At 44.2% G+C, this 16810-nt stretch overlaps 1 protein-coding gene across 1 annotated transcript; it reads right to left on the bottom strand.

Annotated features, from left to right (window-relative positions):
• Positions 1 to 6560: 6560 nt before the first annotated feature.
• On the bottom strand, positions 6561 to 15573 carry LOC138238097 (serine protease 27-like). The gene is made up of 5 exons (XM_069187978.1): positions 14758 to 15573; positions 14007 to 14181; positions 10761 to 11032; positions 10020 to 10165; positions 6561 to 7213 (listed from the first exon to the last, which is right to left on the bottom strand). The coding sequence occupies exons 1-5, from the start codon at positions 14804 to 14806 to the stop codon at positions 7055 to 7057; spliced, it is 801 nt and encodes a 266-aa protein (XP_069044079.1). The 5' UTR covers positions 14807 to 15573; the 3' UTR covers positions 6561 to 7054.
• Positions 15574 to 16810: the final 1237 nt, after the last annotated feature.

Below are 16810 nucleotides of genomic sequence, written 5' to 3'. Positions count from 1 at the left end.
ACTGCCGTTGCACAACACAAACCAAGATTATATACAGAGAGAGCAAATGGATAGGAAAGACTCAGATGGAACATTTTGCTTTTAGCAAATTTGTTGAACCAGCTGGTCTAGTTTCTGTCTGCACTGCGGATGGTGAACTCACCATGCAGGTGTCCTTCTGTCCATCTTCATCCCCAGCGCACATCATGTCTTCCCTAATTATCTCACTGTTGTACATGGACTGACAGCGCCTGTTGTCTATGATGGGCAGTTGGACTTCCTGCAGAGTGCGAGGGGGTGCCAGTAGTACTGGAGTGACAAAAAGATGGTGACTAATTGCTACAAAGCTAAAGACAAGTAGAATGACATGCATTATTCATTACTATTTCTGTCCAACAACATCCCAGGTATAAAGCATTAGATATCTTTATTAAAAAAAAAACCTCATGACTGCTTGTCCTCATGTTCAGACACCAGACACAACCATCTTAGCTGATGAACATGCCACAATAAATACCAAAATAATTGTAGCAACATAAATTGTGAGCTTTCCTGTTAAAATAGCTGGCTACCTGCATCACTTCTGGCTCACTGCCATTGCACAACACAAAACAAACCATGATTACATACAGGGAGAGTAAATGGATATAAAAGACTCAGATGGAACATTTTGCTTTTAACTTGTATATTTGGAAGCACCTACAGAAGTACTGACTTACTACTGCTACAGATATCATGACCCATCATGAACATTATACTGGACTGTGACTGTAGCCCTTATTGTACCAGGACTGTTGTGCTGTGACTTTAGCCCCTATTGCAGCAGCACTGTTCTACTGGTGTGTCAGGACTCTTCTGCTCTGCTCTTTTGCTTTTGTAGAAGGCTTATTCTTCAGTCTCTATTGGAACAGTGAATAGAATTTATTATCTTTGATTCTCCAAAAGGACATAGTCACACAGTAAAAGTAGAGGAAGCAGAAAACTGACTTTTGATATTCTTAATTTTGTCTCCCATTACCATTTAATTTTCTGTGTACTTTGTTTTTATTATTTATTTGATGTTGTTCATGATATCAAAATAATGTAGTTCACGTAGATAGCTGAGCCAGCATGCATAGGCTGCAAAGGAACAAGTAAAGGTTTATTCCATGCTGAAAAGAGAAGAAAAGTAATACAATGTTTTGGCTATGGAGCCTTCTTCAAGTGTCGAAGAAGAACACACCCGAAACATTGTTTCTTTTCTTCTCTATTCAGCATGGAATAAACCTTTACTTGTTCCTAAAAATAATGTCCAATACATAATAATAATAATGTTTCTTTATTAGCCCTATACAATTTCTTGCATTAGGAATTTGTCTTTTTGCATACCCCAGCTTTTCTCCATGGAGACACAGACACGGAGAGAAGCTTGGGGTCAGAGCACAGGGTTAGCCATTGTACGGTGCCCCTGGAGCCATTAGGGTTAAGGGCCTTGCTCAGGGGCCCAACAGATTAGGATTCCTCTGCTGGCCGGGGGATTTGAACCAGCAACCTTCCAGTCACAGGCACAAATCCTGAACCACAGAGCCACCGCTCTGCCCCATACATGATATATGACAGACCTTTTTAAAGAAATTACATAATGTATATGTAGAGAGAAACTGAATTAAATCTATTGTACATGTTTTCTTTTTTGAGAAAAACATTTAAAAGACGAGTTGCCTTCATTGCCAAGTCCTTGTATGAGGTACATGAAAACCTGCCTTTGTAATTCCTGTGTTTCTGGTCCCTGGAGACGAAGAGTTCAAGAAAGAATACATTGTGGGCAGAGTGGAGCAGCCCACCCACCTGCCCCCTCACTGCCCACCACCCTTCATATAAAACCCATCTGCAAATCCTTATTCAACGTCAGGACCAGGCCACTTCCACTCCTCTCAGAACCTGTGGTTCCCTGAGTTTTTAACTGTGTGCTGCACTTGCTGTCTCCATTGTGAGTCTGAATGGGTTTGTTGACTTCTTGCAGATCCCTTGTGGTGGTGTACTGGTTAGAGAAGCAGTGCAGTAGTCGGTTACGACACCTGAGCTTGAAAAGTCTCTTTAGTTTCTTCTGGAAGGTTTCTGCTAGTTCAGTACATGTTTCACAGAGCAGCTGAGCACACTGAAGTCAGACAGTGGTTTTCTCACACACAAAAAGATTGGGTGATGCAGGACCAGTCAGTGTGGAGCGGGTTTCTTGTTGACCAATCAGCAGGGAGAATCCTGCTGACCAATTGCTGTCGTGGACTGATTTTGTCTGGTTACTGTTGAGTAAGATTGATGTTGACCAATGTCTGTGAGGGGATGTCAATGATGAATTGCTATTTAAGCGCTGGCTAATCTGGATTCTGATAACACTGGGAGATTCATACCAGCGAATTTGGCAGAGGTGAGATTTTGAGGGGAGGAGAGTGTCAGCTGTCAGCAGCTTCTGTTGAGCCAAATGCAGTGATGTCTGTTAAGCCGGCGTCACACTACAGGATTCAACACGACGTCGGAGTTGGAGAGCATGTCAGATTTAACAACTGCATTTGCTGAGTCTCGCTGCCTTTGCTGTCCTAGAGGGTGTAAAATTATACGACTAGGGATCGCAAGGGGTGACTAGTTACATGATTCCCTCCTGACTTTTCATCACGGTTCCAAATCTCGCATTGCAATACGAAAGTACCGCGGGGTCGCCTTATTTTGGCAGCCGATCAACGTGGAGCACTCTGGAATAAGAGGAGGAGCACCGCACCAAAGTAAACAAACAACAAACACGAAACGACAAATACAAAAAATAGAACAGACATCTTTGCTGGCTCCAAAGTTCGACGAGCCTCTCCTCCATTTGCACAGTCCAAAACACTCGCTTTCCTTCTTTCCTTGCAGCCGCCGTTGTTCTTCACTGTTTGTGGGCATTGTGTGCATCGTCCCTCCGGTTTGAGCGCTCGTTGGCTGTGAGCTTGTGCTCGCGGCAGTGACCCTTCGTGTCTTACCAGCCAGTGTTGAAGATGATGGGAACTTTGGAGTCCACAGTTGCCTGCAGGAAGGTCGTGTACCGTAACACCACTACGAACGCCGTTGGTGCAAGAACTTGGTTGGTACTGTTGCCAGGGACAACGACACTGGCTTGAATTCTAATGGAGTTCCGTTTGCAGACTAGGGGACCTCCTGTGTCTCTGTGCACAGACTGGGGTTAACGTGACATGGATTGAATGACCAATGCAAATAACGCTTCTAAATTAATTAACTTTAGTAAATCTGAAACTGAAAGAAGAGTTGTGATGGAGGTGTGCTCACCTGCTCCAGGTCCAGAGGAGAAGTACAGATGGTGTCAGCTGAAGACCAATTGTTACACTGGATGATTGTTGTACTTTTTTCCTGGAGGAGCGCTAAAGGAACACAGCAATTTTAGCATCTCCTGGATCACATACCACACTTTTAATTCCATTGGATTGGACACTGGTCTTGTTCAAGACCCACCCCCCCTAAAAAACACTGGTCCCCATTTGTGCAGCTGGTTCAGGCTGTGTAAAACACTTTGATCATGTCTGCAATTAAGAAACAGACTCCTCATAGACCTTCAAGGGGAGGTTTCCAGCCTGACTCACCAGCAGTTGTGTTGCCCCAGCTGGTGACCCAGCACCCAGTGCCAGGGGTGAATACGAATCCTGCCCCTGCCAGGCAGACGCTCAGGATGTAGTTTGTGAAGGAGACATAGGTGTCAAGTCTCAGGAGGGCGATGTTGGTGCCACTAAAGATGAGTTTAGGATGTGGGTGGATTTCTCTAAGGTGATGGAGTTATTATAATAATAATAATAATAATAATAATAATAATTGCTTACACATATAGCGCTTTTCTGGACACTAAACTCGAAGCACTTTACAGGTAATGGGGATCCCCTCCATCACCACCACCAGTGTGCAACATCCTGGATGATGCGACAACAGGCATAGTGCGCCAGAACAGCTCTCCTCCCCACTGATAGCTGATGTGTGGTGAGCGTTCTAGCGCACTATGGCTGCCGTCGCATCATCCAGGTGGATGCTGCACATTGGTGGTGGTGGAGGGGAGTCCCCATTACCTGTAAAGCGCTTTGAGTGGAGTGTCCAGAATAATATATAAGTGTAAGCAATTATTATCATTATTATTATTATTATTATTATTATTATTATTATCAGTCAGTATTCACCATTTCACCCCCTGATGTTACAAGCTTTTACACTTTCTTGCAGTGAGTCAAAGTTCTTCTGGGATTTATCTGTTGATTTTTCACCATTCTTCAGTGACTTCCTTTCTTCTCTATGTAGCTGGTTGTTACTGGGTCCCAAGTACCTGTACAGTCGAGCCCCGCATGATGAGTGCGAAAGTGATCATGTTCATCAGACAGTTGTAGTATAGGGGCTCCTCACTGTGTGTTCCCCCTTTTTCTGTTTTCCTGCACTTATGTAGCTGATTTTATTGGGAAGATAACACTGCATTCCCTGCATTTATGTTTCCATTGCAAGTAGAAAACAAAAAGGTTGAAGAAGTAGGGTGCCTCGTTAGTGTGCGCAGGCTGCAAAGGAACGAGATTTGTTCCATGCTGAAAAGAAAAACGTTTCGGCTGTGGAACCTTCTCCAGGTGTGAGGGAGAGAGGAAGATCAGCGGTTGATAGATAAAGCATGGGAGCTCAAAAGCCGGGAGTGGACCGGAGGCGGGAGAGAAGGAATATCGACTCTCGGGTGGTGTGAAGTCAAAACCTGCAAATGAATAGAGAAGGTTAGAAGGAAATGAATCTGTCATTGAGAGAAAGGGGAAGGTGTCTGCAATAGATGTTCTGAAACCCCTCTGTGAGGATGCAGACTGAGAGATCAGTTGGATCAGGTATGATGTACAGGTGAAATGGGAAACTATGGGCTTGGAGAGCCCATATTTCACTGAAATGGTCCCCCAGTCTCCTACCTGTCTCACCCATGTAAATAGCTGGGCATTTTCTGCAAGGGATGCAGTAAATAAGGTTGCTGGAAATACATGATTTCAACTGGGTGATCCAGAATTATCCAGAAGAGTCTTGAATATGCGTGGTCTTGGATATATATTTGCAGAGAGTTCAGTTACAGGGGAATGTGGATTGGAGGGGCAGATGTATCACGCAGGGGCTGACTGCGAGGGATAGGGATCCAATGCGGTGCTCTTTTTAGGGTTGGCGCTAGACGCAAGGGTAGTTGGAGTAAACAGGCAGGGGTCGGAGTCCGGGAAGGTGTAGAAGAGGCGTCGGAGTGGATTCGTAAGGTGGAGGCGTAATTGAAGAGAGAGGCAGGGGTCGGAGTCCGGGAAGTCGTAGAAGAGGCGTCGGAGTGGATTTGGAAGGCGGAGGCGTAATCGAAGAGAGAGGCAGGAGTAAGGATCCGAGAGAGCGTTCTAGAGGCGAAGGTACAAAATCGAGAGGCAAAGAGGTAGTCGGAAAAGCAGGGTCGAGGTCCAGGGGAGAATCAGTAGTAAGGCCAAGGTAGTAGATAAGCTCCTGGAGAGAATCTCAGTTGTGAGCAAAGACCGGGGGACTGATGAGGGTTTAAGTAGAGGACTGATTGACGCGTGCAAGTTTAGTTCGGGGAGAGCACGTGGGAATGCGGGAGCGCTTGCCTGCATGAGGGAGATTCGTGACAGATGGGTTTTGGTCTCTGCTTGGGTAGTAGGGACAGGTGGGGTTTGGTCTCAACCTGGGTAGAAGGAACATGTGAAGTTTGGTTTGTACCTGGCACAGTTGGAGAGGTGGGGTTGGTCTGTACCCGGGTGAGAGGGATAGGCTGTCATCACCCAGTTGCTGGCAATGACGTTACCTCCACACATGTGAGGGCCACCCACAGACATTTGCTAAAGGACACAATGTCTTCAGATTCGCATCCATTGGAAATAGATAAAGGTGTCCTGTGTCTTGCCATTGTGATTAAGCTGTGTGATTCTTGTTATCACCTGTCGTTTCCTCTCACCCAGTCTCTCCTAATGTGCTTGCTAATTAAATGGATTGACTGTAGTCAAATTTCATAGTCAGACAACGTGAGAAAGCAGTCTGCAATAATGGCCCTCAGCCTTTATATTGGAGTAAAAATAAAAAACAATTATATAAAAAAAGGCATTTTGGAGAGATGGCACTCTAGCTCTGTCACAGACATCCCTTAAAAACTCTTAGGGCAGGAAAAGAAATGAAAATTTTTAAATGGATCAGAATAAATGCTTGTAGCAAAGAAGTGTCCAGAAAACCACTTTCCAATGAAAGCAGGAACCCAAATCAATTGCTCTGGCTCTGTCTATCTTCTGTCCTGCTGGTATTAGCCTAGTCACCTTAATTTCTTTATATTGCTTTTCTGTTGAGGTATGTATAAAACTTATTTTAATTTGTAACAATGTATTTATATTGCGGAAGTGGGTGGAGACAGCCTCTCGTGACTCAGCTGATCAACTACACACTCACAAATCTCCCCCTTCTCTGACAGCGTCTGACATGGAAAAACCAGTTTGAAGCACTTCTTCAAGCCACAGATACTTGTGTCAATGGAAAATGTGTACTGGATGAAACAGGTCTGCTAGGGTGATGCTGGATTCAGTGTTTGCAGTTTTATTGAGCTGAGATGTCAGCCAAATCACAATACAGTGGATTTATCATAGCAGCAAGCAGGCAAAAGCAAAGATAGGCAACAATTTCTGTCCGTTTGTGCTTTCATCTGTTAGTGATACAAATGTTATTTAGCTTTCGATGTTTTAAAGTGTTAAGTTACATTTTCTGTTTTAAGTCAGACTTTACAGCTGTTTTTTTAAATAAATGATAAGAGCTAATAATCTTCATTTATTCCTTTAATTCATAGGAACTGGACAGTCTTAAAATTGACCCCAGAGGACTGTAAGGGCTGTAAGACGTCTGTTGCTGATTCACTGTGCTGTTTCTCTTTATTGCATCTCCCAGTCCTATCTTTTAGGATATTCTTACTCGCAGTTATCTCTCCCTCGTCTTTAATCAGATTATGCAGTTGCAGCAGCAGGTAGCCAGTAAGCCAGTTATGACAGGAGGCCCTGTCCCCAGGGTGCTATTGAAATCCTCAGACTCCACTGTGTTTCCTAATCCAGCATCTGAAGCTGGTGACCCGGGTGTAGACTCCTGGGGAGTTGGGCCTACCACAACCTCTTCCAAAGCTCACAATCCCAGCCTGGATCCAGCTGTCTCCCTTCTTACACACCAGAGGCCCTCCATTGTCTCCCTGGAGTGAAATGAGAAATGATGAAGGAATAGATTTACACTGGCTGTAGCAATATTTTCACAAAGCAAATCAAAGTGGTGAAACTCTGTTGTGACGTCGGTAATTTTGCATGGGACTGTCGATTGCCCAATGGTAATGGCCAGCTGACAGCATGCTTTTCCTGTAACTCTTTTGCTTTAGGTTGCATATGGAAAGAACATAATCAAGATAAAATTCTAATTCTAATTCGAATCGATATCTGTTACATGCAATTGAATCACTTTCCTTGTTACTTCCAGGTCTAGAAGCATTGCCTTATGCCTTAATAATAATATAACAAACTGTATACAGCATATTTAAAAGCAGCAAAAAAAATGCTTTAAAGTAGATGAAGAAAATAGTTTTATGGATAGTAAATTACAGATTATATATCAAAAGAACAAGCAGTAAGAAGTACAGCAGAAGCTTGAAAACTAATTACAGTAAATACAGTAAGTCAATTGCTTTCAGACCAAAAATGTTTTCAGTCTGGATATGAATGCACTCAGAGTAGTTGACTCTAGTTTCCTTGGGGAAAGTATTCAGGAGCTTTGGGGAGCAGCATAAGAAGGCTCTGTCACCCACAGTGTGTAGGTGAGCTTGGGAGACAGACAGGAGACCAGTTCAATAAAAGGAGGCTGCAAGGTGGGGAGTAGACTGATCAGAAGCCAGATCGGTAGTGAGGTGCCATGTAGAACCTATCAGAAAAGCGTGATGAGTTTGATCTTGACTCCAACCTGACAGGGAGCCAGTGCAGGGACTCCAGGATAGGAGTAATGTGATCACTTGCACTAGACCAGGTCAGGATTCTGGCTACCGAATTCTGGACATACTGAAGTTTCATCAGTGTGGGTTTAGATACCCCAGCAATCAGGGCATTATAGTAATCAAGTCTAGAGAAGATGGAAGTGTTGACTAGCTTTTCAGCTTCAGTCTGCAAGAACACATGATGTAGTCTGGCAATATTTCTGAGCTGTAAGAATAATCTTTTTAAAAAAAAATAAAGTAAAGTATTTTTACTGTACTATTCAAAGATTCCAAGACTGGCGTAATGTGATTGCTTCTGCCAAATTCTGAGCATGTGCAGTACATTGAACATCGGACTTCCCCTTGCTCAGTGTTAGAGCTTTTCCCATCAACACTTGGTTTTTCCTGTTTTTTTTTTACACTCCTTTGTGTACTGACTGCAGTTTTAGGTTTCCCTTGTGCTGGTACTCTGTGTCTCAGCCCATTTTTTCAGACCAAGTCCTGGACAGATTGCTTTGCTATTTTATTCTGCTGTCCTTCATATTCTCATTGTTGTGGCTTTATCAGTTATTATTTGGAAATAATTTCAACATGCTTCAGGTTAGTGTGGTGGGTTTAACAGTTATCATTTGGAAATACAGGCGTCTCTGCTCTAACGCGATAGATACATTCCTGTAAAACCACACGTTATGCAAAATCGCGCAATAAAAACAACAGGGCTTATGGGCCGGTTAGCTCAGTTGGTTAGAGCGTGGTGCTAATAAAGCCAAGGTCATGGGTTTGATCTCCGTACGGGCCACTGTCTCACCTTCGGGGCGGAGCAGTGGCTCTGTGGCTAAGTATCTTTGCCTGTGGCTGGAAGGTTGCTGGTTCAAATCCCACAGCTGGAAATCCTACTCTGTTGGGCCCCTGAGCAATGCCCTTAACCCCAACTGCTCCAGGGGTGCTGTACAATGGCTGACCCTGTGCTCTGACCCCAGGCTCTCTCCCTGTCTGTGTGTCTCATGGTAAGCTGGGATATGTGAAAAGACAAATTACCAATGCAATAAATTGTATAGGGTTAATAATGTGATGTTGTTATTATTATTATGGGAAAAAAACAGGGTTGGGGCAGAGCAACCAAAGCTTATTGGTTAACTATAGTTTATTGGTTATCCTAATAAAATGTTTACAGACTTTAAACATTAAATTTAAAGTGTAGAATTTATGGAATAGTTCTCATGGGCAACAAGGAGACATTCAGACAGCACATGCACTCCTTATTATAGGCCTCCATCAGCCTATTACCAGGCAACAAAAACCATAAACCCTTCAAATAAATTTTAAACACACAACGGCAGCAAAGGGAACACTTATACAGCTTTAGGGTGGATATGGGTCTTGGGAAGAAAACAGGGGTAAACATTAACCAACCAAGTACAGTTTCCTAAAAACACACTATTTTCATAGCTAAGGTTAGCTAGTGGTCAGCCAGCAGCCCTAACCCTGACAGTGGTTCCCAGCCTGCACCGTGGCGCATACTAATTATCTGGGTGTGCTTCTGCCAAGACACCAGGCAAGGGCGCTAGAACAATACATAAATACTACAGTAAATGTAGGACTTCACCTTGCTGTTATTTACAGCAATTCAGAAGATTTAGTGAAAATAGCACGAGAATTGAGGAGAAGCTCCCAATTAGCACTTACAAAACAAAGCACCTGGGAAAACTGAGCATCAGCTGCATTCCTCAACGGACCACCGTGTTCAGTTCTGTTAGTCCACCATGAAAAAGTTGAACATGTCGGGGTTGAAATTTTGTATAAGCCAACAGGAGTTTCTCGTTATAAAGGCACCTGTCCTCTATTTACCAATTGAGTGTGAGCCAATATGTGTTTTGGAAACTCGTGTAATAGCAGAGATTAGTGTACTCTACAAAATACTTCAGTGTAGTGGGTTTAACAGTTATCAGTTCAATTTTTATTTTACCAAGTTTGTTCACTGTGTAAGAGTTGTTGAACCAGCTGGTCTAGTTTCTGTCTGCACTGCGGATGGTGAACTCACATTACAGGTGTCCTTCTGTCCATCTTCATCCCCAGCGCACATCATGTCTTCCCTGATTATCTTTCTGTTGTACATGGACTGACAGCGCCTGTTGTCTATGATGGGCAGTTGGACTTCCTGCAGAGTGCGAGGGGGTGCCAGTGGTACTGGAGTGACAAAAAGATGGTGACTAATTGCTACAAAGCTAAAGACAAGTAGAATGACATGCATTATTCATTACTATTTCTGTCCAACATCATCCCAGGTATAAAGCATTAGATATCTTTATTAAAAAAAACCTCATGACTGCTTGTCCTCATGTTCAGACACCAGACACAATCATCTCAGCTGATGAGCATGCCACAGTAAATACCAAAATAAATATAGCAGCATAAATTGTGAGCTTTCCTGTTAAAATAGTTGGCTAGCCCTGCTAAAAATAAGGCAGCAAGCAAACCAAGTGAATTGTTTTTTAACTTAGTTTCTTCATGGCTTATTAGTCTTTTATTGCATGTGCCACTCTCATTACACATGCTGCTAAAAATCCCTTTGCATGCCAACAAAGACATGTTTGACTGCTGATCTAGAACAATATACACCATGATGTTGTTGAAGCAGATACGCTCCCTTCTTTCAAGTAAATGTCTGAATGAGTTCACAGCAACCAGACAAGAGAGATGTGCAGAATGACTGGCTGTGGGCTGCAGTCTTAGTTCCTGAGTCCTAACGAGAAACACAGGAGCCCTGATCATCATTTCTTACCATTCTCTATAATCATCCCCCACCCAGTGGCCCAGCACTCTGTGTTCTCTGTGAAGACATCGTTGGGCTTGGCGAGCTGGACAGGACTGATGTAAGGAGAGAGGGACACCTCGCTGTCCAGCTGCACCAGGGCGATGTCAAAGTCGTCTTTTGCTTTCTTGTACTGCTCGTGCAGGACGACCTTCTTAATGCTTTTCTTGACCTCATGTTTGGAGTGTTGGTCCAGCTTGTACGCCCCCAGCCTCACGAAGGATTGCTCCAGCAAGACAGAGCTGAAAGAGACAATCTTATAATAGTGATAATAATAATAGAAGCCAGGATGGTTGGGTTCCTTAATGATGGATTGGGCTTTATTGCGACAGCAGATGGTCTGGATCTCACTGATTGATTGTAAATCACATCCTATAATCTTCTGTGCCACAACCCTTTGTAGTGTATCTCTATCATACAGTGTAGTACTGCTGTACCACACAGTGATGCCGCTGGTGAAGACACTTTCTATGGTGCTGCAGTAAAGGTTCAGTTCTTGTCCTGTGTCTTTGGCTTCAGGACAGAGGTGGTAATGGGCAGTGTGGTGGCTCTGTGACTAAGGATCTGCCCCAGTGGCTGGGAGGTTGCCCGTTCGTATCCTGCGGCCGGCAGAGTAATCCTACTCAATTGGGCCCCTGAGCAAGGCCCTAAACCCCAACTGCTCCAGGGTCGCTGTATAAATGGATGACCCTGCGCTCTGACCCCGAGCTTCTCTCCATGTCTGTGTGTCTCATCAAGAGCAAGTTGGGGTATGTGAAAAGACAAATTCAAGGATCCTAATGCAAAGATATCGTATATGATCAATAAAGTGATCTTATCTTATAAGCCTCCTGAGTAAGAATACCAATTACAGTAACAATTATACTGCTTGGAGATCCATTTGGTCAGAGGAGTAAATTGGTTCTGTTGTTTCTTGGACATGTTGAAACAGAGCAAGAGTTTATGATGTTTAAAATTAAATAAAAAATAATGACCAAATCAATTAATCTAAGCTAAACTAAATATAGTTACTTGTTTGTTTCTCTGCCCTCAGAAAACCACTCCTATTTCCTGCTCAGCGCGCCTGATCTGATCTGATTTAGACTCTCTAGACTCTCCACACAGTGTATCAGGAATACAAGGAACCAGTTAGGTAAAGGCTTTTCTGAAGAAGGTGGTTTTGAGTCTGGATTTGAAGGAGTTTAGAGATATCAGGAGTTCTGATATCATTGGGCAAAGAGTTCCAGAGCTTGGGGGCATAACAGGAGAAGTCCCTGTCACCCATACAATGTAGACGGGCTTGGGGGACTGTAAGGAGGGCAGAATTTGAAGAGTGGTGGTTGCGAGGTGGGGAGTAGGGTATATGGTCAACAGTGTCAAAAGCAGCACTGAGATCAAGAAGGATGAGTATAGAAAGATAACCAGAATCAGAAGCTATTAGAAGATCGTTGGTGACTTTGACCAGGGCAGTTTCTGTGCTGTGAAGTTGACGGAAGCCAGATTAGAGGGGTTCGAAAAGGTTGTTTGTCGTGAGGTGGTCATTGTCACGATATTAGTTCCCCCTCCTTAAGGGTGCTCCAGCCCTATCACTCAAGACTTTATTCCATGCACCTGCTCCCTATTCCCTGCCCACCTTAAAAGCCAGGCGCTGACGCTCTTCCGGGCTCTGCATCTGATTTCCGTATCGTGCGAGTCCGGGACCAGGAAGCGCCTGGTCCCGTTAAGGTTTTAACCTCGGTTCCCGTTCCCGTTCCTGTTCCCCGTCCGCCGGTTCCGACCCGGCCTTCGTGGTGTTTTAATTCCGAGTTCTGATGGATCTCCTGGTTTTGGACTTACCTTCGTGTTTTGGATACTCTATGGATTACTCTTTGGGATTGTTCGCCTCGGCCACACCTCCCCCGTGCACCAGCGCACCTTGGACACGCCCCCTTGTCTTCAGCCCCGTTTTCCTGCATGACGTTTCCCTAGTGTTTCCCCACTCCATCGGACTGTGTCGTCCGCATAGGGTCCGGAAAGAACTGTTCGTTACAGTCATGTCACTGAAGTTTTACAGCACGTTCTAGAATTTTCGAAAGAAAGGGTAAGTTGGAGATGGGGTGAAAGTTGTTGAGATTGTTGATGTTAAGCTTCTTTGGCACGGGGGTAATGGCAGCAGTTTTGAGGACCGTTGGTACAACGCCGGTGCTCATGGATTCATGTATAATATTGAGGACAATGGGACAGAGAGAAGAGAAACAGGACTGGAATAAAGTGGTGGGAATGGGATCTAAAATAGATGTGGTGGGTTTCATGCGTGTAACTAGTTTGTTGAGGGATGCTGAGTCAAGAAGAGAGAAGCTGGAGAGAAGGGAACCAGTGAAGTAAGATGAGGAGGGAGGAGGTACGGAAATGATATGCATAGTGGAGAGAATGTGATGCCGGATGTTGTCAATCTTAGAACTAAAGAAATCTAAGAATGTGTTGCAAAGTTGCGATGAGGCAGGCAGTGTGATGGGGCAGATTGGCTTGAGCAGTCTGTTGATGGTGGAGAAAAGATGTCTGGGGTTGTTTTGGTGATTTTCAATGATGTGAGAGAAGTAGGTGGATCTAGCAGACTCTATAGTAACCTGATATTCAGATAAGTAATCTCTCTAGGCCTGATAATATAACAGCAAGTATGGGAATATTTTGTGTACTGTAGGTTCTACTGCATGTGCAACAGTTGTGTACAGTATATTCCTGGACGTTCTTTGTGAAATGGCTTTCTCTGTAACAAGAACCCATTTCAGACCTTCTCTGAACTGTGCTGTGACTTCTTGCATCATCCATAAAAGTGTAAAGATTTTTCTTGTACTGAAGAATTCGAGTTAGAGGGAGTATTAGAGAGAGTAAGTCCACACTGAGAAATAAGAGTGAAATGAACGACAGTGCGGCTATAGAGCCCTCCGTAGATGTGTCTAGGTATGTTTTTAGAATAAGTGTAGAAATGTACTAATGGAACAGTTAAATAGGACACTCCTTGCACACGCCTGAACAGACTGCAGATGAACTCAGAAAGCAGTTTGTACAATGAGTAGGAAAAAGTGGCTTTTTTACAGCAGCGGTTTATTACTGGCCTTTATACAGCCACTTCAGGATGATACACTACAGATTTTCACATGCTCTACAAAAACACTAGTTCTGGTTCAGGTTCAAACACTGTGAATAACCAGAGTCTAGAGACAATTACGACAATGCTTGACATCAGGGAATACTCACGGTTCGAAGGCGTGTGCTGTCGTGAGAACCCACTGCTCACTGATCAGGGATCCACCACAGAATGTGGCATTGTTGTGGTTCAACTGGATCTGGACATAGACCTGCCAGGGCCACTGTCCCTCCTCTGCATCCTGTTTGCCCAGTGTAGAGCTCCTGGACAGAACAGAGCTGGACACTGGAGAGAGACAGAGTGGTTAATATAGAACAGGCTTGAGATCAGTCATCCAGGACCACTGTCCCTCCTTCACACCCTGACTGACCACTGTAGAACTGCTTTATTTCTGTTTAAGATACTGGGAGACTTTGTTTACAGTACATTGTAATGTGCTTTTACCCTGATTTCACTGTTCTTCACTGCACTTTTACCATGTACTCAAAGCCCTTTTTCATAGTTTACTCTTCTTTACTACAATAAACCTGGGTGAACTCAGGTGGGAATCAGACAGGGATCGGTACAACACTGAGTATCTGATCCAGCACTGACTTTCGGAAGTTCCAGCATTGTGGAGCTGCAGAGTATCTTATTCTAGAGTGTCGAATGACTAGTAGGAGCACATTACGTTCCTGGATTCTTGTTAAACAGGTGCAGGCGTTTTGGTACACTTGCTCTCAGTTCTGTCATTTAAGAGCTGGTTTGATCAAGAATGCACCAGCTGACATATTCTCATGAAGGAAGTTCTGTCCGAAAGCCTTGTTGTTTGCATCCTAGGGAAAATAAGGTTATCAAATAGTCAATTTGTTATTTTCTTACTTTGTGTGTCCAGAATCAGAATCCCTAAAAGGAGTTGCAGGCAAATCATCTTCGTCCGAAGTTCTCTCTAGACACAGTGGACCGTCCTTCCCCAACTACTGCTGGATACAGAGGAGCAGAGACCACACAGCGTACAGCTGCCTTTATATAGCTCACAGTGCTGTAGATGCTCACAAACCACAAACTCGCACAGGGTTATCAACTGACTCAGTAACTGCATATCAGAGATTAAATTAGCTGATTAATTAAACATCTGACTCGGCATGGTATCTCAGCAGAAGAGCAATAGGATTTTAGCACCAAATTCTCTGAAGAATTGACAGAAGAGGGGAGGTTTTTGAAGTGATGAAGGTAGGGTTTGTAATACTGTATATATGTGAATATATGTTGAATTATACACTGTGATATCAACAAAATATAATTCACGAGGAATGACAGCAGCAGAAAGCTTGGGAGAAATTAGAATCGTTTATTGGGGTGTGGAGATTTGGCGGAACCTGCTTGGCTGAGGGCCAACCTCCCGGCCGTTGGACGGGGAGGATGGGACCCCCAGAAGAACCAAGTGGGACCCCCAGTCACCAGTGCAGAAAAAAAACCCCAAAAAACAAATGATTATTGAACTAATTCCGCCGAGGAGAGAAAGTGCCTGCTTGAGGATACCAGGGTTAGTTTTAATGTATGCATGATAAGCCTCAGAGGACCAACGGCCGAGTTGTTTGATGAGATTCTCGGGTATGCCTTGGCAAGCAGCGGAGGCCCCTGATCAGCCCCTGATCAAAAAGAGTGGCCGGAGAATTGTTCAGGAGGGTATCCTCCAGTCGTGGATAATATGGCCCTTCTTGTTTACGAACAGAGGGTCAGTAGGTAAAGCTCCGGCAGAGGTGCAAAGATGTGCGTAATGGGATAGAGGCTCATTAGGAACAGAGTTTGAAATAATAGATGAGTGTGCCAGACCTGAGTTGGTCGGTTTTGCTTTTCTTGAGATAGAAGGTCAGTGTATCGGAAGATAAGATGGAGATGTCGGATAAGCAGGGTTGAGAAGAAGGATCGAAGTATGTGGAAGCAGTGGTAATTTCGGAGCATCTTAGGAAGCCGAAGATGCTAACAAGAATAAAGATTCAAGAGTGCGGTCGACCCAGGGTGAGTGGTAACCCGACCTGAGAACGTAGATGCAGGATTCAAGGATGTCCGAGGTAAGTGGTGCGCGTAGGTTCGGAAGTGGTTTTTCAAGCCGCTGAAAGCCTTTAAGAAGGAGAGTAATTTGAGGGTGGATAAGGGATGGACAGGTCGTCCCGAAAGGAGTTTATGGAAGAAGTGGATGCCGCACAGGTATACTTTGGTGGTGGATGTTCGTACCTTGAGTGAGTTTCTACAATCATAGACGAAGGATATGGTGAGAATATCGAAAGAAGGGAATTTTATGTTCGCGGAGAGGTGGAAGGATTGGAAGCCATTCCAGGCAGTCCAGTAAGAAATGAGAGTTTGAGGGACAATCCCTGAGAGGATAGTTTGCTGGGCAAGCTGGAGATAGTGATGGAAAGGATGATTCACAGGAACGTGAGTTCCGAATAGGGAGGTACTGTGCACGGATTCAGTCTTGCATCTGGTGCCAAAATTCCTGAATTTCTGAAATTGAAAGCGAGAGAGAGAGCCAGCTATCTCGTTAAGGTGGACTGGAATGTGAGCAGCTACGAGGATGAATTGATGTGTGAGAGAAATCCATTTAAGGCGGCGGAGAAATTTCATGATAGATTGGGATGAAGACCTTCCTTTGTTGATTATATGAACTACTGCATAGATGTCCGAATGGATGAGGACGGATTTTTGTTTCCAATTTTGGCCCCAAAGAGAAGTGGTGACGACAATTGGAAATATTTTAAACAAGGCTGATGACTGGTCGGCGAGAGCGATTGAAGAGAATTCAGGAGGCCAAGGGGTCGCAAACCATTGGCCTTTGTATTAGCCTCCGAAACCGACTGAGGTGGCTGCGTCTGTGAAAAGCTGGATATCCTCGGCGTCGGAGAGGAGGTCATCGTAGAAGAGAGATATGCCA

The sequence above is a fragment of the Lepisosteus oculatus genome, chromosome 4 (assembly GCF_040954835.1).
Source record: "Lepisosteus oculatus isolate fLepOcu1 chromosome 4, fLepOcu1.hap2, whole genome shotgun sequence".
Classification (NCBI taxonomy): Eukaryota; Metazoa; Chordata; class Actinopteri; order Semionotiformes; family Lepisosteidae; genus Lepisosteus; species Lepisosteus oculatus.
The sequence above is the reverse complement of the archived record's forward strand: the minus strand, read 5'-3'. Positions and strand labels throughout refer to the sequence as shown.

What these genes read in the sequence shown, in the direction of transcription:
- LOC138238097 (XM_069187978.1), bottom strand. Translation starts at nt 14,806, where the DNA reads ATGATTTGCCTGCAACTCCTTTTAGGGATTCTGATTCTGGACACACAA. An exon ending in ACAGCACACGCCTTCGAACC is followed by an intron (nt 11,033 to 14,006) that starts GTGAGTATTCCC and finishes TGTCTCTTTCAG; the next exon opens with CTCTGTCTTGCTGGAGCAAT. An exon ending in GGGGATGATTATAGAGAATG is followed by an intron (nt 10,166 to 10,760) that starts GTAAGAAATGAT and finishes TTGTCACTCCAG; the next exon opens with TACCACTGGCACCCCCTCGC.